At 39.8% G+C, this 22,241-nt stretch overlaps 3 protein-coding genes across 3 annotated transcripts; all 3 read right to left on the bottom strand.

The window, feature by feature from the left end:
- Positions 1 to 314: 314 nt before the first annotated feature.
- On the bottom strand, positions 315 to 3,578 carry LOC140792668 (ASI1-immunoprecipitated protein 1-like). Its single transcript, XM_073143790.1, has 3 exons — positions 3,526 to 3,578; positions 1,820 to 2,291; positions 315 to 797 (listed from the first exon to the last, which is right to left on the bottom strand). Exons 2-3 carry the CDS (start codon positions 2,276 to 2,278, stop codon positions 645 to 647), a joined length of 612 nt encoding a protein of 203 aa, XP_072999891.1. The 5' UTR covers positions 2,279 to 2,291; positions 3,526 to 3,578; the 3' UTR covers positions 315 to 644.
- A 418-nt stretch (positions 3,579 to 3,996) lies between these two features.
- Positions 3,997 to 12,318, bottom strand: LOC140792162 (uncharacterized). Its single transcript, XM_073143004.1, is given in 6 exon segments — positions 3,997 to 5,630; positions 5,795 to 6,580; positions 9,159 to 10,117; positions 10,120 to 10,841; positions 11,379 to 11,983; positions 12,305 to 12,318. Coding segments are annotated over 5 exon segments (4,560 nt in total). The 5' UTR covers positions 11,948 to 11,983; positions 12,305 to 12,318; the 3' UTR covers positions 3,997 to 4,106.
- Positions 12,319 to 13,042: 724 nt separating this feature from the next.
- On the bottom strand, positions 13,043 to 21,149 carry LOC140791688 (probable receptor-like protein kinase At1g49730). Its single transcript, XM_073142301.1, has 9 exons — positions 20,962 to 21,149; positions 18,945 to 19,493; positions 18,141 to 18,425; positions 17,292 to 17,553; positions 17,141 to 17,193; positions 16,982 to 17,049; positions 15,064 to 15,153; positions 14,897 to 14,981; positions 13,043 to 14,066 (listed from the first exon to the last, which is right to left on the bottom strand). The coding sequence occupies exons 1-9, from the start codon at positions 21,035 to 21,037 to the stop codon at positions 13,528 to 13,530; spliced, it is 2,007 nt and encodes a 668-aa protein (XP_072998402.1). The 5' UTR covers positions 21,038 to 21,149; the 3' UTR covers positions 13,043 to 13,527.
- Positions 21,150 to 22,241: the final 1,092 nt, after the last annotated feature.

The following is a 22,241-nucleotide window of genomic DNA, read 5'->3' as shown; positions in this document are numbered from 1 at the left end:
TTATTTGCACATGCAACACAGCATTTTTTTATTTTTTTTACACATTGACTCCTGTACTGTAGAGTATATATCGCCAATAGATTCAAAACGAATTCCTAATCCCCAATCCACATTAGACCACCTGGAAGATGGCGGAAATTTTCTCAAAAATAAACGAGATCTATATAACAGACTGTCTTTGTCTTTTTCATTAAACTGAGACATTGTGGAAATGCAACTCTTCACTAATTTTCCGACGTCTAGAGCAGTAAAATTAGTTTCAAATAAGAGAATAGACTACAAAACAATCATCAAATTAACCACACAAAAGAATAAAAAAAAAGTATTAACAATATGATTGAATAATAAGCTGGCTGGATTTGAGAGCCAATAATTATGCAAGAATATATCACAAGCTCTGGCTGAAAGATTTTAGGATAATACTGTGAAACTACAAGTGCATTAAAAGGTAATTATATTTCGCCGGAAAGCAATGTTTGTTGGCCGATTTACTTATGGCATGTATTCTGTGACTACATCCCACAGTGTATGTATGTATGTTCGTTAATAGACTGTTGCCATGTACAGTCTTCAAAAGATAGAAGCAGCACAATGTAAGCCCACGGAGACCGAGAGGCACAAAATTAGGCAGATGATTAGAGGGACTACTCGTCAGCCAGGTTCAAGCCATAAAAGCGAGCCAAGCGAGAAACAGTTCCCTTCTGCATGATGTTCTCAATCATCTCAAGCTTCTTGTAGTTTGCATTAAGGATCTCCCGCTGCTGCTGTGCAAGCTTCTCCTCCTCTTCGAGTTGTAGCTGTGACATGCAAACAAAGAGGAGGGCATTAAGCAAGGACGCCAATAATCATGAAAAGCTAATGTCTTTTGGGGCTTAGGCACATTGGTGGGCATCATTGACATCGTTTGCTTTTCCTGTTTATGTTTACAAAATCAAAGAATTCAACAATACAAACATGCATGGCTGCACCTGCTTTATTTTTGTTTCCAAAATTTTAAATTCTGACCCTATCTATTTGGTCTCTATTGGAAAGGAAGAAATGATAGAAAATTGACTTTAACTTGTCCCCTAAAATTAATTATTCTCCCTTGAATAGCAGAGACACTCTGTCCCCTTCCCTCTATGTTTTAGTAGGCTGATAGACAAAATTTGTTAAATCTTGGTAACTAGAAACAATATTAAAACACTTGCTTCCAAATTATAAAAAGTGAAAAACAAAAAGGTTTACAAGAAAATATAAACAAAATGGCTGCAAAATAGCTCCTTAATAACTCTTTAATGCCAACAAGCTGCAGTAACCTGATCTCTGCTAAGCAATTTGACCAGCTTATCTTTGAGCCCAGCTATCAGAATGAATGGATGATCTAATTAAATGGATTTCCTTTTGTTTTCTGGCTTAGTATGAGGAACCATGCAATGCAATATAGGATTTGACAGACAAACAGCACAACTACTGGGTTGTGGACTTGTGGCCTCTTTCACCAATAAAGAACAAGTTGATATGAGCACAAGAACTTAAACTAATTGGCCTCAGAGAGGGTTAAGCAGTACTCCAAATGATTTGAACTTCAAGTAAAGTTCTGTTAGTCGACGATCAAAACATGGATGGTGCCCTTAGTTTTCTATTTTTGAACGAAAATGTGCGAGATTGTAATTTTTGTTTATTTAAACAAAAAGATCATTTTATTACCTAGCTGCCAAGATGGTTGCATAACAAAACAATGAACCAACTGAAAGCCATCAGATATAAGTTAATTAACTTTTTCCGTTAAACAAAGGAGAGCAAAAGTCAACTGAGCATTTCAACATAAGACAATTACCTTGATGAGTGCTAAAGTTTCTGCGTTATGCTTCCTGGCTAATTTCTTCAACTGCTTTGCCACTTGAAAATATGGATCAGAGGGTTCCACCCAGCGAAATTGTATCTTTCTGCCAGGGCGCGAAGGACGATTAGGAAACATTTCTGCCTTGGCAGGGCGTGCCCTTACAGGCCTCGGCATCCCAGACATCATGAAAGGGTAGTCAGTCATCATACTGACTATGGAGCTTGCCTGGTTGGGATTCTCCGTTTCAACCAGTGCAGCTTGTGGAACATTGTAGGGAATCGTGTAGTTTGGGATGAACTCTACACTGACAACACACACAAATTGCTCCAGAGCTGCTCTGACGACTGACTCTGTCACCCGAGGAGAAAGGTTGTCAAGCAGTACTGTCTTCTTGACCTTATCCTTAAATCGAGAATACGCCACCTCCTTGGCACGCTCTGAGGATGTTGACATGGTTTCGCTGACCCTGCAGCACAAAGTGAAAATGAGAACTATGGTTAAGTATAAAACTTTTACAACAGGAAACTCAACACATCGTGTTAAATATCTTCACTTCAGGACCACCCAATTCCATTGCTAAGGAACAGTACCATCTTCAATTACCAACCTTTTATATCCACTTTGAAGCACTTAATTAAGCGTAACAATTTCTTGTTTAGACATCCATCTTCTTATTTAAGCACCAAATTGACAAGTTTTAGATATCTGCCATCGGTCAATTGTCACCTAGTCAACACAGCAGAATGAAAGAAGAAAAGGACCCAAGAACCGTTTACACACTAGTCATCGTGAAAAGGTCATCAATGTTATCCAATTCCAACGTACTGGAAATCAATCTAATAAGAAGTAAACTACTACAGATCAACATTCTCATGGTAATCATTGATACAGTATGAGATGGTCCACTATTATCTCTGATGACAGTGTCATCTTCCAACCATCAGAATAAGCCCTAAAACTTTTCGATAATAATATCTCTAAACTCATCATTGGCTTAACTTTCACAAAGAAAATCTCAGTATATTTGAGCTAAGACATAAATGAAAACAACTATGAGTCTAATACATAAGAAGAATAAATACTTTTGTTGTCCGGCCCCATTACTCAATCAAATTCCAACGGTCTAAAATCTTAGAACTTGGGATGATAATTCCTTTTCCACGTCAACATATGGCAGAAACAGCGAATGTCCATAAGATGAGGTCAAAGAACACATCTAGCGCCTACCAGAGGAAAAAAGGAAATTGAACAAAGTCCGTGTTTCTTGGAAGAAAAACTTAATAGTTGATCAAAACCTCCAAACCCTAGATTCTATCTTGACAACCTACCAACATATACCAACACCAAGGCGACTGCACATAAAAAAAAAAGGTGAAATAGAGATATTTTAGCCATTCCAAGAAATATATCAACAAAAAAAGGCGTGGGTTTTTCACATTTCCTCCATGAATGAAGGAATGATCATACTATAGCAAGCCTTAAACGGTTCTAAAATCCTTCAAGATTCGACGAACAGATTAAACCCTAAACCCAACTCATTCTTGCCAACATGCAATCCACTTAGCTTCGAGCGCATTATTACGGTGCCAAAACAACCGAATACCAAACGATTTGCATCAAGAACGAAGAGATTCGAACAATGCCCTAAAAGAAGAAGAATAAAATACACCAAAGGTGAGAAGATTTGGCAGTCCACGCACCTCTGAGAAACCTCTTCCCTACTAGGAACGGATCTTTTGAAACGGGGAGGTGTTTGAGAGGGTAGAGAGCAAGAAGATACGACAATTTGGAGGGAAAACTATTATCTGTCGTACTGATTTGACCCGACCCGGTAACGAGAGGCTACGTCCGGATCCAAACCCGACTGGAGAGCTTGATAGATACCAGACCCGATCCGATAAGATAACAGGCATAAAATAGCATATCCTTAACTGCGTTGCGTCATATTATCATATACCTATGAATAAAGTGGATAAATCTTAAAGATAGCATTGCAAGTTGTGCAATTACGCCTATTGATAAAAGAATTAATTTATTCTGGTTGGTTTTTGGTTTGCCGGTGCGTCTACGTGTAATAATTAAATTGAATAAGTTTTACTGAATATGGTTTGCAATTGTGATCAAGTTGTTCCCTTAGTCAATTATGCAAAATAAATAGATAAATACAGGGATGAATATAAAATATCTCATCGTGCTTGAGTCAATGTCTCACTCAGAACGTAACATAAGATCTAAGTGTGGAAAAGAAAACTAGACGAATATAATTCCACTGAATCAAAATTCACAAACGTTCTGAGCTAATAGTGGTTGCCACTATAGGACTCCTCACCTCATATTTACCATTATCATCCACCCAAGTCATTGAGCCATGAACCACCTCATCCTTTTTCTTTTTCATATTTCCCTCTATAATAAGTGTGAAGCTTTTCTTCTCATATTTATCTCCAAAAACTAACTTATCTGGCACTACGCTGATTGAGAACCCTTTAATCTTCTTCACTTTTACATAATAAGTAGCCACAGCATCTCCCACGTTGGTCAGAGTCCTTGTAAACTTCTTAACAATCTTGTCCGCCGTTGTTGTCGAGGTGCGGTTCACATCAAAAAATGCGATGAACGATGGGTAATTGAGATCCAGTGATGCGTCGGAACAATCGACAGCAGAAGATTTTGTGATCACTTTGATTTGGTTCATAGTGAAGTTCAAAGCACACAAGAGCCTCACATAGTCCTCAGAGCCAGCATCATACACTAAGCCAGGATTAAGAGCCTTATTAGGCTCAATGTGGCCAGAGCCCATGGCTAGTGGATTAGCAGGCCGGCCCTTCCGACCCATATCCTTAATGGGCATGAGTGTGTTATCCAATGGGCTTGCAGTGGTCATGATCGCCGACCGGATGGCGGCCGGGCTCCAGCTCGGCTGCGCCGCCTTTAGCAAAGCTGCCACGCCGGAGGCGTGCGGGCAGGCCATCGACGAACCTGAAATTATATTAAAAGGACTATATAACTCATGAGATCCAACACTCCCTACCGTGCTGTTTTGTGCCCAAGAGGCCAAGATCAACGAGCCCGGGGCGACAATGTCGGGCTTGAGTACATTTGGGCAGCTCGCCGATGGGCCTCGGGAGGTGTAGGTAGCCACTTCGGGTGCAGGCTTTGAGCCCAAGATGGTCTCCCTAAATCTTATACTGGCTATTGGATCAGAACTCCTATTGATGTAGCTCAATAGGATTCGGCCATCTTCTGGAGTGATGATAGCACTGGGGAATGTTAACTGGGCAAAGATATCTTTAAACGGGTCAGTGGTTATGAATAGGCCTGCTAGTACTTTGGCGGACTGCACTGCTTGTACGGCGTCGCTTAAGAAGTTTTTGGTATCGCAGACGACTATCTTATGACGCGCCGACTTTAGCGTGGTCTTGTTGCCGCACGAGCCCAAGAAGACGATTGGGAGTTTGGTTAACGTGGCTGGGCGCCCGGGGTAGACCGACTCCCCGATGACAGAGGAGCCGTCGCCGAGTTGGATGAGGGCGCCGAGTTCGCGGTCCACGGTGGCGGCGCCGACTGTTAAGACCCAGGGAGTTCCGTTGTGGAGGAAGCCCAGGAAGGGGCCCTCGTTGCCGGAAGAGGTTGAGACGAAGATGCCCTTCTGCACGGCGGCGAAGGCGGCGATGGCGATCGGGTCCTCGTATAGGGCGACGTCGTCGACGCCGAGGGAGAGTGAGATGACGTCGACTCCGTCGGCGATGGCTTTGTCGATCCCTGCGATGACATCGGATTTGAGGGCCCCCACGTCCCATAAAACCTGGTAGAATATTATAAAACATTAAATCTGTCGTTCTTTATCATGTTAAGCTTTTGGATAATTCAAATTCATACATTTATTGCCTCTATTTATGATAGAGAGTGAGAGTTATGTTTGATTACTATTTCATAAATTTAGTATGACAAGCTTGAAGAGAAGATGACCTTATAGACGGCCAGCCTGGCACGGGGCGCCATGCCACGTGCCACTCCAGGAGCGTACCCAAAGAAGGACGCGCCTTCCACCGGGCTTCCCGCCGCCGTGGACGACGTGTGCGTCCCGTGCCCGTCCGTGTCACGGGGGGAGTTGACGATAGTCAGGTTGGGATAGGCGGCGCGAAGCCCCTTGCTAAAGCTTCGGGCGCCGATGAGCTTCCGGTTGCACGCCGACGACGCATCGAAATCCTCGCCCCCCTCGCAAGCACCCTTCCACCTGGCCGGCACGGCCGACAAGCCGTCGTCGCGGTAGCTAGCGCTCTCCGGCCACACCCCGCTGTCCATCACCCCGACGATGACGTCATCGCCGTAGTCGGCCGCCGGCCATAACCCCGAAACCGGAGTGAGGCCGAGGAACTCCGGGGTGTGCGTCGTGTCCTTCCTGACCTGTGCGTCCTTGTAGCACGACAAGAAACCACGAGACTTCTTAAGCTGCTCCACCTGCGACGCGGATAACCGCGCGCTGAATCCGTGGATTGCGTTATCGTACACGTAGATAATACCGAATTCCGAGGCAACGGACGCGAGCGTAGCATCGTACCAGCTACGTCGGTCGGAATAGGCTCTCGGCATCACTGACGAGTCCATGTGGACAATATAGGTGTCGTGTTCAGCTGACATGGAGCACAATTGTGCTACCGCCAATAGTGCTACAGAAGTTATCCAGGCACAGTGGGACGATAAGAGAAAAGCCATGGATACGGGGATTGTGGAATGGATAGTGAGAGGAAGTCTTTTGCATCATTGCATGCCATTCTTCTTATATAAATCAAAACGGGGTGAGAATTGAGACGATGGGTGGAACAATAATTGAGAGTCATGAGCTCGGCTGGTCCAAATTTTTGTTGGCTGCATGTCTGAACTGCTGCTCAATTTGCTACAAGTCAATTGTAAGGGTTGTGGTGGACAAGCAATTGGCGTGTTCCGATTGATGTTAATTATCCTACCCGTGAATATGTTGTTATTTTATGTACGTAGTGCACGTTTGATGGAATTGGCATTCTCTTCTTCTAAATTTCTTTGGTTTTTTTCCACAACTTGGTTATCTCATGCCTATCATTTATTTCCCTGTGATGCTTAAGAGTAGTCATATTTACACTTACACTGTAAAGAACCTAAAGCATTTATAGGTAGACTCGGAGGGAATGACTGGAAACATGCAAGAACTCGATGAGTAGTATGAAACGAGCCAAGTAACACAAAAGGCTGATGAGGATGTGGGTTCCAGTGAGAGACAAAAGGTAGGTAGTCAATCACCATTAAAACGTACTTTTTTTATTTATTCAATTAAAGAGACCACTACAAGAGTAACATGGGTGTAACATCATCCATTCATAAAGGTTGGGATATGGAAACATATCCATGGGGGTGGGGCGACCTCCTAATTAGTACTCCTAACCTCAATAAATTTAGCAGAGATTGTATTAGTCCTATCTTTGCATTCAATATTTGCTTAAAAGGAAAAAAATTAATAATTATATCGATCTAAAACTCGTGTTGCTTATTTCCGTATAAACTTCATTATTTATTTATTTTTGACACATTGTCCCCCCCATAATTATTGAAAATGTTTAAAATACCTCTTCAGTTAGTTATCTGTTAAGATTTTTTTGGTAAAATATAATATGCAAGTATCATGTACCATTTTACCCTTATTCTAGGTTTAGAAAATTAGTACAAAGTTAAGGATTAAAATCATTATTTGATTTTTTTTTTTTTTATTAAAATTGTCTAGAGAGAGGTTTTCTATAATTTAAAAAGTTAATGTGTAAAAGCAAAGATAAGAGGATACATTGTAAATGGGAAATAGTTCATGTAGTCTTAACGTAATTATTCCTTAAACAACACTAATATTTTCGTGTTTAGCAGGTGGATTAAATTTTATTATACCTATATCTAGAAGGAATTACACATATTCAACTATCTCAAACTCGATTTTTTGCACAATCTCTAACCTCTTGAAAGCTAAAAGTATGTTCGTGTTAGAAGCATCGAGGACTTCAAAGGCCAATTTGATTCCTTCCCCCGTGCATGCTTTTGTTTTTGAGAAAAATGGGTATAGCACAAGTATACATGTTCAACAAGGGTTAGAGAACAAGGAACAAAGAGCTGCTAAAGGCGTTACAAGGTGGTTAGGGTAGTGAAATCTTTGAAGCTAAGCTTAGAGCAGCGAGAAAAAGATAGCTTCTAAAATTTTAAAAGGGAGATCCGAAGGTTAGACACAGTATGAGCTTCTCTCTTGAAGATTCTACTATTATATTAATGCTAAAGTAACCATCATAAGATGTCAAACAGATAATCACAGCTGTAGAAGGTGGCAGAGTGGAGATATTGAAATATCTCAACTGAGAGATTATTGATGGTAAAGAAAAAACATGAAAAGTTTAAACAGAAGAATTAATTAGAGGGAGAAAGTGATCACTGCGGAGGTCACGCTTGATTGAGTGCTGGATTTGGACTTCTCATAAAAGCCTAAAGGGACCACAATTTCCGCACTGATCTTATTCACAATAACCACGTTAGTTTGATGATGATGAGGACCACATTTTGGACATATGATCATACTGTTCATCAGCAATACTAACCAGCTGGAATGTCGATGTCAAAGTTGTCAACGAACGAAAATATGATACGAATGATTTGAGATTGGCTGAGAGTAGAACAAAGAAGGATGAAAGATTATAATGGGAGAAATTATTCAAAAATACTACTATATTTTTAGGCATGTGAGCTAAGAGAAAAGACTGAATTAAAGATGATGATATGCAGCTATATACCACTATCTTTTATAGCTCGAGTTGGCATACATTTTCTCGTTTTTTTTCCGGTATTTTTGAGCTATGAATATTTTGAATAAAGATACTAGTGAGACAGACGTAAGCAGTGCTAAATTGGTGAACCGATTCTCCTTCTACTGGTGAACATGTTAAATGGCCTCCATTGTGCCTCATAGACTATATACAATTTTATTAAAGATTGTCATTGCCTTCTCTCTAATTTTCTTTATTCCAAAATCTCTTTGTGTTGTGAGACGAGGCTAATTATATTGCAAATTGGCTCGTAATTACTAAGTCATGTAAAAAGTTTTGCCTTATTTTTTATTGTACTTGTCCCAAGTAACTAATATAAAGTTTATTTTGCTTTTTAAAATAAAAGTGTTGATTACTTTCTTAACATTCGTGAGACTTATATGGGCCTTAGGTCAAGGGCCAATATAATTTGGCCTATTAATTATTTATGGCCTCAAACCAGTAGAGGGTTATCTTGAGGCCCAATACTTGAAGGACAACATTGTGACCGAATCTCAAAGCACCACAAACGGACTCCTCACACTATACTTCCCACTAAGATCACGCCAAATTATAGCTCCATAAGAAGCCTTCTTCCCTTCTATTATCGCTGGACTAACCTTCATGGTCACCGCGTAGCTCAGCTTCTCCCCCACTTCCCTGAACTCCAACCTCGCCGGCCGGACCGCCACCTCGACGCCGATCGGCTTGACGATCACGAGATTATAGGTCGCCGGGCCATCTCCCACGTTAGTCACAGTCCTCCGAAACTTCTTCACACCACCACGAGTGGCATTACCTCCAAAGATAGCAATAAAGGATGGATAGTTAAGATCGCCGGAGACGGCCTTCGAGCAATTGTACCCCGCCGCCGACCTCGTGATAGCCAAGATCTGCTCTCTGGTGTAGTTCGCGGCGCAGAGAAGGCTAACGTAGTCCTGCGGCCCGGCGTCGTAGACCAGTCCCGGGTCCAACGCCTTGTTAGGCTCAACGTGGCCGGCTCCCATGGCCAGCGGCCCAGCGAGGTCGTACCCGTTTCCTGCATCCTTAATCGGACGGTGTGAGTTATCGACGTCGGTCGCGGTGGTCATCATCGCAGATCGGATGGCGGCAGGGCTCCAATCGGGGTGCGCCGCCTTCAGCAGCGCTGCCACGCCGCTCGCGTGTGGGCACGCCATCGATGTACCGGAGATGATGTTGAATTCGCTTGCCAGCACCGTATTGCCGATCTCTGCGATCGGCGACGTCGGCACCCAAGCGGCGAGGACGTCGGTTCCCGGTGCTAATATGTCAGGCTTTAGCACGCCGGGATAACTCGGTGAAGGTCCCCTCGAGGAGTAGTCAGCGACGGTCGGCGCCGGCTTCACGCCTAATATAGTCTGCTGGAATTTAATTGTGACTTTAGGGGTGTTGTTTGTGGCAGCGTAGTTGATCAAAGGAGCTGCGTCTTTAGGGGCAACGATCAATGCCGGGTAGTTGATCATGAATCCGAAAAGTGTTCTGTTAGATATGATATAGCTCCCGCCACGTCGGATTTGGATACTAAATCGTTCTGGTCCGACAAAGATCCGGTGTCGGCGCACACGACCACCATGTTATTGGCACGTGACAAGGATCGTAACGAATCGCATGACGAGATGGCGTCGTTGTAGACCAATGGCACGTCTTGTATGAAAGCGTTTTCCGGATACAACGAATTGCCGACTATTGTGTGCCCGTTGCCGAGTTCGATTACTCCTCCGAACTCGCGGTCTATTGATCCTGCGGCGACGGTTAACAGCCATGGGATGCCGTTGTGCAACGGGCCGAAGGAAGGCCCTGCGTTGCCGGCTGAAGAAGAGACCAAAATGCCCTTCTCCATCGCCGCGAATGCGGCGATGGCGATCGGGTCTTGGTAGAGCGGCACGCCGTCGAAGCCCATCGAAATCGAGATGACGTTCACGCCGTCGGCGATCGCAGAGTCCATTCCGGCAAGCACGTCGGACGCGTAACGGCCCTCATCCCAGTTGGTCTTGTACATGGCCAGCCTGGCGCGCGGCGCGATCCCGCGCGCCGTGCCGGGTGCGTAGCCGAAGTAAGAGGCGCCGGAGACGTAGTTGCCGGCGGCGGTGGATGAGGTGTGAGTGCCGTGGCCCTCGGTGTCCCTGGCCGAGTTCATGGAGATGGTGATGTTTGGGTTGGCTGCCCGGAGTCCCTTATTGAAGTACCTAGCATGGTGTATGGATTCAAGTGTTACGAAAATAAATAAATAAATAAGAAAATCAATTTTTTATTATTTGAATATATAAAAAAAAACTAAAGAGAAAGAGAATAGCAGAAGAAGAGTAACAATGGAAAGATTAATTATATCTTTGTTAAGATGAACAAAATGGTAACCTATTTATAATTAAATGAGGCCATTACAATAATGGAAAATAAATTTACACCAAATATGAGAGGGTAAGTATATATCGTAGGACATAAGTACTAGTATACTACCATGCATAATATGCTATATTAATATCAATTTTATGATAATATTTAATACCAATTATAATAATATATATCATAATAATGATTATGGAAGTTTATGGTAGAAGCTATTATAAAGATTTCTTATTATAAGATCGTGATTTGATCCGCATATGTTTTTAGTTTGTTATCTAATGGTTTAAGCTTTTAAATTAATTGATTATTATCTCTAACAATGCAGTATGAAAGATTAACAAATCCCCCTAATCAAATTAACATAGAAAGATTAACACCTGGCTCCGATGAGCTTCCGGTTACACATGGAGGAGTTGAACTCGACCCCCGGCTCACACTCGCCCTTCCACGTCTTGGGCACCTCCGTCATGCCGGCGTCGTCGAAGCTCCTGCTCTCCGGCCAGATCCCAGTATCGATCATACCAACAATGACGTCCTCACCGAACTTGGACGCCGGCCAGATGCCAGCTGTTGGGTTCAGAGAGAGGAATTTGAAAGTGTGGGTGGTGTCGAGCGTCGCCTGGCGGTCGCGGTAGGCCGACACGAACCCCGGTGACCGGCGAAGTCTTTGAAGCTCTTTAACCGACAGGAGAGCACTGAAGCCATGGATGGCACTGTCATAGGTGTAGACAAGGCTCGGAGTGTCGTCATCTCCGTGGGCGGTGGACGCGCGTAAGGAGTTGACGGTGGTGGCGTACCATCCCCGGTAATCGTCGAACAGGTCAGGCATCAAAGACTTATCCATGTGGATGATGTAGGTGGATCTGTCGGCATACGTCGCCGTTGAGAAGAAGGCAGAGAGAACAAGCCATGAAGTGAGGAGGAGACCATGGACTTTAATGGCCATTTTGGGTGAGCCTTCGAGCCTCTACTTTTTCGGTACCTGCATGCACTTATATAAGCTTCATTCCTTTGTCAGCTCTGTTTTGGTAGGTTTTTTTTTTTTTTTTTCTTTTTTCATTTCACGCCCTATACTTCTAATTCGACCATTTGTTTCTACTAAATTATATAAAACAACTTATTTACGAGGGTATTTTTGAAAATTCAATGACAAATATGAGGCGGTTCAAAGGTCAATTTTTCAGTATTTAACTAAACTCGCAGGGTCGAATTAAAAATAGTGAAAAGATAAGAGTGTAAACTGAAATAACCATATAATATAGGGTATGCAATAAAAAGAATTGAACTGGTCTTATTGTCTTACTTCTTTATTTGATCTCTTGGACGGCCAAAACAATAACATAGGGAGTAAAAATGAAATCATAAATCCGGGACCACAATATCACAAATCCAATTCCATCAATTTCGATGTTGTTTAGCGAAGCTTTGGCATTAAGAGCATAACTGCAGAAAATGACATAACAATCAAAAAGCTGGAAAGACTTTGATGGAGTATCCACCCTTTAATTGAAGACGTTTAAACCGTTGTACCTGAAGCTAACAAGCCAACAGACTAATTAAGCTAATATTATTTGTAATCTGAATATAAGCAATTTCTGAGTGTATAATCGCCAACCGGCCAAACATCCTTCGTTGATATATTTTCTAATATTGAAAAAAAAAATGGTGAAATAGTCAAGCATAGCCTTACCACAGACCTGAACTATTTGGAACAAAGAGCCACAAACAAAACATTGAATAGAAGGCCTGCATCACAGAGGACTTTGAATAGAAACTAAAAGAAATTATCCTTTGGATAGTATATATATATATACTATCCAAAGGATAATTTCTTTTAGCTTACATATAAAGGCCTGCATCAATGTTTTGTTTGTGGCTTCTTGTTCCAAAGTATGTCCCTGTTTAGTAACGAACTATTTGGGACAGGTCATTAACAAAGAAAGCATTAAATGAATGCATTGCTTGTGAGTGCGATTGAAGCTATGCACTGTATGGTATATCCTAACATTGTTCTGATTGATTATGACAGGTTTGTAGTGAGTTTTGGGGCAGTAAAACTCAGCCATGGTTCATGTGATATCCACAAACTGGTTAAGCACACAGCTTTCAACAAAATACAAGAGTAATAAATTTAACAAATTTCTGATTGTTTGTAAGTATGATATTCATTGTGAAACTATAACTGTTTCTTCCTCTTGGTTCTTGCTCAAATTTCAGCAGGAACCATGATTTCTTACCATGCAGCAGAGGCCACTTTGTACACAATAATAAGTGAGATCTTCCAGTACAAAATTGAGCGACTGGTTTTGCATCTAGAAGCGAGATCTTCTAAGCTTGAAGATAGAAACAATTTAACGAAGAGGAAGTAGGATTCTTCATATGCAGAGCAAACACCACATTTTGTCAGCTTTGCTAGACATAAGGATTTGCGTGCATCTGAATTTGCCAAAAAAGCCAATTATGACAGAAGGAAATGTGAAGTAACAAAATGAGAGCAAAAGATTGGCCAAGATTAAAAGATTATAATCAGAGAGAGAAAAGGCCAGGGGGTGATTGTGGTGAACCGCCCTCGAGCAAGATGCTGCGGCTACAGTAGGATCTTGATGTGCTTGAAGAAGATTGAAGACACCTAGCGTCACCACTATGAGGGAGCTCATTTCCATATATCCTTGATTTGCTGGTCCTACCTACAAGATAACATTCACCTGCTTCATCTTCCATGCCCTCTGTAAAGTCATTCTGCACCGGGTCCAATCTCTCAGAGAGCACCCGAAGGACTTGTTTGATCGATGGCCTCATGCGGCCTTCTCTTTGGGTGCACCACTGAATGATCCCTGTGACCACATGGAGCTGCTCCATGTCGAATGAGTCTCCTATTGCAGGATCCACCAGTTCGGGTAGCCTCGAGTCTGTTGTCATGAACTTTTGAGACCACTCAACCAGATTCTTGTTATCTTTTACCGCCCTCCGCCCAGTCACAAGCTCTAGTAGCAATACACCGTAGCTGTACACATCACTCTTCTCCGTCAGCTCCTGAGTTACCACATACTCAGGATCCATATACCCTGAAAGATTTTTATGTATGGATTTTAAACTCTAATAAAAGAATACTTGCAGATCAATCAAGAAGTTTTTAACATGTATATTTTACTAATATGAAATTAAACGCAAGATGCAGCGACCACTATCTACAAAATTTCATCATGACTGATCCTTCAGAACTCTTGATTACACAGCTTTGCTATCAGTAACTACCAGATGCTATTCTATCACAATTCCTTTTATCCTCAACCGCTGCTACATCCACGTGCAGGATGATATCAAGGATCTTATTCATCGGTTTTCTCTCACATACCAATCTTTATTGCTGTAACCAAGGATGCCATATAGAGTTAAAAAGTATGAACTTAAAACAAAAGGAAAAAGAAAAAAGAATCCAGATGTGGGTGAAGAATAAGACAAAAATTATACTATTATACCTCAAGACTATAACAAATATGGGTTTATGAAAGTGGAAAAAGTGGATAATAGGCCTGACTAAATCTTACCAACCAGCCTGGCCAGTTTCTATTGGGACGAGTCGCATATTTCTCTTCTTAATTGACTGAGCTGGCTTAGATCTATGCCCTTATAAGGTTTCAGACCAGGCTTGGCTCAGTATACACCCATGTCATTATCATTTCATTGTTTGCAAATCTTTAGTACAAGATAGATACAAATTAAACAGATGGTTGCATTATTAACCCTCTTCGGGTCGATTTAAGTATGGCAAAAATGATATATTATAAATCCAAGCATTTGTATCAGAATTATCAATTATATGCATCTGTGCAGAAACTCACTTGTACTAACACAAACACTACTGGCTGGAAAAACTGGCATAAAATATTTTTACCTGGAGTTCCTCGGATATCAGTGCTTACTGGTTCAAAACAGATGGCACCAATTCTTGATGCATGCACCAGACCAAAATCAGCAACCTGCATGTAAGCATGTGTCAGGAGACTCAAGAAATTTGAAACTAATAACTGAAACATGAACCAAGAAATTTGGACTTCAAACCTTTGCAACAAAATTTTCATCTAAAAGAATATTGCTAGATTTTATATCTCTGTGGCAGAGGGGAGGATCACAATAGAAATGGAGATACTCCTGCAAGGTAAAAATCATTTCAGAGAATTGAAATTTTTAGATTACTTAACTTTGCAGTATGAAAGATGTATTACCAAATCAGCTTGCTTTCAGACAAATCGAGCTGGTAAATTTACATAACAGAAGTTAGAAGCTACTTGCAAATCTCAATAACATGTTCTTTGCACAATAATTGTTAAGCAAACAAAATACCTGGGAATCCATAGTGAGAGATGGAAAACATTTTTTTATTAAAACAATAATAACTCAAAATACAGGTCAAGAATTAACCTCATTCACTTTATCTGTGAGTGATGGTGCTTTAAAGGAAATCCAGTAAAAGAACTGAAAGAAGTAAATGATAACCCATAAGAACTCATAATCATCATGCATCACCAATTTGGCCCTACATTCATGCACTCCTATTTCCTCCCAACCCTCAAACCTTTAGAACACCTATAATATAGAGTGCTCAGATACTATAACTTTTGTTATGGATTTAATTTTTTTGATCGGTTTGCTAGTCCACACGGCACTCCACCATCTTTACAAGATAAGGTAAACCTAGAAGTAAAGGTAGTGGAGATGCAAAAAAAAAAAAGCTTTAATAAGTTAGAGAAGACAATGTTTCTTTGTGAAGTTCTCACCTTTATTTCAATTCACTATCTTTAAATTCCTTTACAAGTAGAGTGGTCAAGCCTTCTATATAGAGACAAAAGAAAATTTAGCTACTAAGGTTTCTTAATATCTTCTCTAGAGATTTACGAGATTAGAGATAAGACTAAGAATTCTAAATATCTTCCTACATATTTACGAGGGTAAAGATAAAACCAAGAGTCTTAAATATCTTCTCTAATTAGATAAGATCACAAGTGATGCGTTTACTTCCTCCAAATTCAACAAAAGGGACTACCACTTATCCATTTAACAATACAGCAGCGAATAAGTATCAGTCTTGCTAATTTAACGTAGTATCCCTCGAGTCTAGCTTTGTTACAACGCCGCTTCTATCTTTGGACATTGTTGGCACTTCAGTTTAGACCAAAATTTCGACAAGGCATTACACTTTGCTGCTCTCCATAATTGCTATATTCTCAATTGATAACCCTTACATTCTTGTTTCATTTTGACGAAAAACTAATAGTTACAAATAAAGTCTACTATTATAAAATTGGGATTCACATTGCCACCGAAAACTTTCAATATGTAATAATTGCTACTACATTATTCAAAATATCATAATTGCCACGTAAATAATTTTGTTCTTTCAAAAATATCATTATGTTAGTTAAATCTAAGTTATCATGAGTAAAACACAACTTCAATTGAAAAAGACAATTTTGTCTTTAAATAAATTATTAAAATAGTTAAAAGCTATCCAATGTTATACCCAATATCATAATACAATAAAATATATCTCATTTTATGTGAAAAATTATTGATAAATACCTTACACTATACTTAAAAGGGGCAATATTTTAGACATTTATATGTGTTTATTAACTTCAACAATAATCTGTTAGGAATATTCCATTAAAAATTAGCTCACAATGGCCAACCACTGAAGGAATATATGCTGTCAAGCATAGGGAAATGTGTCTGATATAAAGATAGGTTCGCACAGAATAGAAAAATCACTAGGCACGCCAATTACATATTGAGGTGAATTAGGGAGGTGTCTTGATAGGTTTAGGAGCTTTCAGATCATAAAATTCAGAGACACCAAATTTAATGGTCTTTCAAATTCAAGAAAACATGAAGATTATATATGAAGGAATCATTGTAAATAGTATGTTAATTAGTATGAAATTATTTATGCTCTTCTTACAATTGCCAGATTAAATTTTACCAGAGCATTGGCTACATCAACGGCGATCTGTAACCTAGTCTGCCACTTCAAAGGATTTTTGCCAGGTGCTGCATGGGTAACAAAGGGACCTTAATAAGAAGCAATGAAACTAGTAACATAAGAGCAAAAAAGGTGAGAAGGAAAGAATGAGGTGCACACAATGGATATGATCCTTCAGGCTTCCATTTTCCATGTACTCATAAACAAGGAACCTGTCAATATTATTGCAAACAAAACAATAAACATTACATTGCAGTAATTTGTCCGATCATGGATGTGGAGAAAAGAAAGCTTTGAGAAAATTAAGTACCTCTCACTCCTCTCAACACAAAAGCCCTTGAGTGCAACAAGATGGCGATGGTGCAGTCTGGCTAGAAGCTCCATTTCTCGACAAAATTCTTCCTCCCCTTGCTTTGAAACTTTATCCATCCGTTTCACAGCAGCTAGAGAACCATCACTAAACTGAGCCTTGTAGACGGTTCCAAAACCACCTTTTCCTATAATGGTGCTGAAATTATCTGTTGCCTTCCTTGTTTCCTTGTAGCTAAATCTCCGGACTATGGATGATGGGCCTGGGAAATGATGCCATTAAAAACAGTTCTTAATGAAATTCTATGGATATATCTTAGGCCCCCCTGACTAGTCTAACGTTTGGGCCAAATCAAGAACACCATTTCACATCACTAGATTCTAAAGCAACCATTAACTTGTCAAACATGTGAAAATCATTTTCCAGTATGGCATTCTCTTGGAAAACCTAGGCTTCTCATATCCTGATGAAATACCCAAAAGCCAAGGACCAGACATGAACAATTTCGATAATAATCAAAAGTATCATGCAAAGCACAGTAATCTTTTTAAGGCTGTTCTTCAATGCAGCAGTCTCTTCCTCTCCAGTTTAATCTCACTGTACCTGTCTAACATACACATAACACTACAGCTCATCCACAAAGCCAGCTGATCCTTGTGATTAATTACTTTTCGAAATATATGGTACTTTCATCCAAATTGATTGTGCAACTATAGTACATCTATCTCCATTCAAAAGGTTAAACCTTTGAGTAGTTATTTTTTATATATTCAGAACAAATAACAATCAGAAATTGAACATTTGTTTGTATTACTAGATATTCTTTTGAAAAGAGAAGTTGGTACAAACCTTCTTGACATTTCCGAGCTTGTGTTTGCGCGAAGGTGTTATATGCTGGCTCAGTGGAAGCATCTACACTCTTTAGTTCCCTGCTCTTTTTATGAATAAGTAGTATTAATATTAGTAACAGCACAGCTGCAACCGCTATAACCCCAATTCCAATTCCTGGAATCAAAGTGAGATGGTATTGACGGGATCCTTTCCTGGCTAAAATACCAGTATGGTTCTGACTTGGAGAATCAGAAGAAATGAGACTTGGAGAAGATGCAGGGGTAGGTGAGTTGACTGACAATTCTGAAACATTCAAGAATTAGAGGATCAACTTAAAATACAGATGAAGCCCACATGAGCATGAAATAAGTTCTTTTGACTGATTGGAGTTAAAAGTTTTTCCATTGGACAGAAGAAGAAATATCTGCAAGTTTACAAATTTGTACATCGCTACAAAACTGGCATGATTCCAACAGATGAACAGACACAATCTGTTTGATACAAAACATATTAAATTCTGAAATCGGAGATAATTGTACAAGTATACATCAATTATCATTAGAATAAACTATGAAATGACATGAAATTGGAACACCAATTTTGCACTCTCAAAATGAATAACCACAATGAATAGTACAGAATAATCATGAATCTGTTGAAAACAAAATCAATAAAAGAGGTGGTAATAATGATCTGAAATTAAGAAAAAAAAAGTGAAAAGATGGCATCACTTTCTTTTTAAGTACTTAATAAGACATAAGTTTTAAGAAGCATATAGTTAACATGGCATGCAAACACAATCTACTGACAAGATAACAGAACCTGGTAGAGTGATAAGTCCTTGAACACCAAAGAAGCAAGTTGCCGTGTCATCAGCTAACAAATTATTTTCTTGATTTGCGAGTGTGACAAAAACTGCATCACGGCAGACACTTAAGGTGACATTATCTGCTCCAACAAGGCGATGAAGGTACAAGATGCCTGAATTTAAGCATGTCTTGCAACTATTTTCCAATGAAAGTGGCGCCTTGCAGTTTTCAATGACATCATTAAAGTTAGGAGACTGCATCATCTCCAACACAGTTGCTCTCCCGTCACACTGATAAGAAACTCGAATTTTTGCCCCCAGTCCACAAGATGCAGCAGCAATAGCAGGAATGCCATATAGATTGAATGTTTCTGATACAGAACTAAGACAGGTCTCAGAGAATGCTGGTGGTACTCCCAGCTTTCCTGTTCCATTTGCATAACGAGCAATGGAGATGGCAACAAAGGCATTAATATAACGGCAGCATTTCCCTCGCTCATTCTGATTTGAACAAGAAGCTGCTGCTAACGTAAAGTTCGCCCAACTAAAATCCAGGGGACAATCTGCGTGACCAATGAACGGCGATCAGTGTAACAGATTCATCAAATAGAGATTTAAGTGAAAACAAAACCGAGTACTAAACAGGCACTGGAGAGGTGCTAAAATACCGAACCCTAGGAAAGAGTGGGAGGAAAATTGTTAGCAAACACAACTTTTAATTAGAATAAAATTCTCAAAATTAGCACTTATATCATATTAGCAACTTTGGGATTATAATTCCTTATTAATCATTAGTAGAAAGTAAAATAAAGTAAAGAAGTCTCACAATCGACTTAGCTTAGTATAAGATAATGCAATCTATTACCTTCCGCATATAAAATATTTCTTTAGTAAAAGTATTTAGTGAGAAATCTAACGCCATTTCACTTTTTTGTGCTAATTATCCAAGGCTAGTATCATATATTAATATATATAAATTTATGGATTTCACCTTACAAGGAATACAATTGTAGATCTCTAAATTAGCATTGAATGTATAGTCTTTCTCTCTGTTGATGACCAAATGATCACACAACAGAAGGATAACAAATTCAACAATAAATTCTTCCGGGTCTGATGGGTCCCTGACAAGGGTTTTTATCCATGCATTTAGCCTCTTATAAGTCACCTTACTGAAATGTACCCATCCGCCAACTTATCCTAGTCCTTTTGGTTACCCTTCCAACCAAATATATAATCGTGAATAATAACCCACTTACGTTTTCCTTTTCAAGCCTTCAGAGTGATGATATTCCGGGCAGTTGTTATATCATTATTGAGCATTGCTATGCATGTCTCAGACTAACCACAATTATACATGCAAAACCGTCATCAGCTATTATTTCAAATAAACGATAAGCTACGCAACTAGAAAGCTTCTGAAATAATCATCAGAATGCGGGTCGTCAAAAGAAAAAAAAAATCGTTACATTTTTTCCCCCTACTAATGCAGATGATTCCCATTAACAGCTAACTTCTCGGCCATATTGACTAACGTGCTTTAATCCAGAAATAAAAGCATGACACAGTAATCTATTTTTATACAAATCCAAAAAAAAAAATCAAAGAAGAGGTTTTTTATTAAGTTGTTAAGTAAGGAACAACCAAAGGGGGGAAAGAAAAACCCACCACTCAACACCTTTCATGCCAAAAGTAAACGACAGAATCAACACAAACCCAACCCCATAAACAGAAAAGACAATACAAACTATTTCACATTGTTAAGGAATAAGAAGGAAAACAACAAAATGGACACAACCAATCTCCCGATTAACCACTTCCAAGCAAAAATCGAACCAAAAGCAACAAAAGCTCGCTGAAAATCACAAATGGAAGAGAAGCCGCATCATAAATACTGGCATTCCCAATAGCAACCAGCACAAAAGGACGGGCTGACAATGTTTTGACTACGGAGGCAAAAAGAAGGCTCTTTTTAAATCCCGATCACATCAAATGAGGAAGAGATGAAGAGATCATTGGAAGACAACCAACCTCCCGCGATCGCTAGAATGTGGCGAGACTCGAGAATGGTCATGGAGAAGAGCAAGCCCAGAAGCAGAGACGGCATGGGGAAGAGAGAGAGGAGAGTGCAGAGCCGAGACTCGAGAGAGAGTGAGAGTGTGAGTGAGAGTGAGAATCTACAGTGTGAATGCTGTGGTCACTACTCTCGTGACGAGGGCTTTAGCCTTTACTCTTTTCCTTTTTTTCCCCCATTGGAGATTGATTAATAACACCTCATATTTTGTATTTATTATTATTTACACTTTATCTTTTGATCTTCAGCAGCTCAATTAATGACCTCGTTTTATGAATTATTTAAAATTAAATTTTTACCTATTGGTAACTAATTTAAGATACGAAATATTATTTATGAATTTTTGTGATCCAGTCCTCCTTGGACGGCTATTTCAAAGTTTAAACTTTAAACTCCATTCACATTGCTTTCCTGACACGCAAACACGCGTGGCTCGAGACTTGTATGACTGACTCCAGCATGGGCCAAGGCCATCATTTTTCTATCCACACAGTGAGACATCAAAATTAGCCTCGCTAACCGTCCCAGGCCCCAATTGATTTTAGCCCAAAAAACTTCAAAATAAAATAAAACGTATGATAGCTATGCGTGAAATAATTATCTATTTTTATATAATTTTTTTAACTTTTTTTGTGCGCATTGACCTTATAGTATTAGCAGCGAGCAAGTGAGGCATTCGAATGGGACGGCGTTAGTAGATATTATGTGAGAATTTTACCACCATCTTCACCATTAGATCACTGGCTCATATGATAGTGTATATGCTATTCATTTCTCTTTTAGCTTAGTCTTTGGTTCAGAGTAATGACTTAAACTCGTCACGTGGAATTTATAGGTATATCTCGGAGGCTATATTTTATTTTCTTTGCTATATTTTGTCTATTATTGGGATTAATACTTCAATTTTTTTTTTCTATGATTGTCTCGTTATCTTTAATTATTAGGTTATTTAAATTTATAAAAATTAATGTAAGGGCCTAAAATATCTAAAGCATCACTTCTGTTCGTTTTCCATTTAATTTTTTTCACTCAAAAAGTTATATAAATAATTTTAGACGCTATGAGAAAATAAGCAGTTGATGATTCCATCTTAACCCCAAGCTATCGTGAGGATGAGGGGGAAGAACAAGAATAAAGTTCTCTCTTTGCAATTAGACACAGCCAAGCCCCAAAAAAGCCACAGGAGTTAGGCCCCAGTCCTGACTCCTGAGTCCTCCTATTGGACTTCAAAAGAAGA

This window comes from Typha latifolia, chromosome 7, assembly GCF_019914945.1.
Source record: "Typha latifolia isolate L0001 chromosome 7, TyphaL0001v2, whole genome shotgun sequence".
Taxonomy (NCBI): Eukaryota; Viridiplantae; Streptophyta; class Magnoliopsida; order Poales; family Typhaceae; genus Typha; species Typha latifolia.
This window is presented reverse-complemented; position numbering and strand designations above follow the sequence as displayed.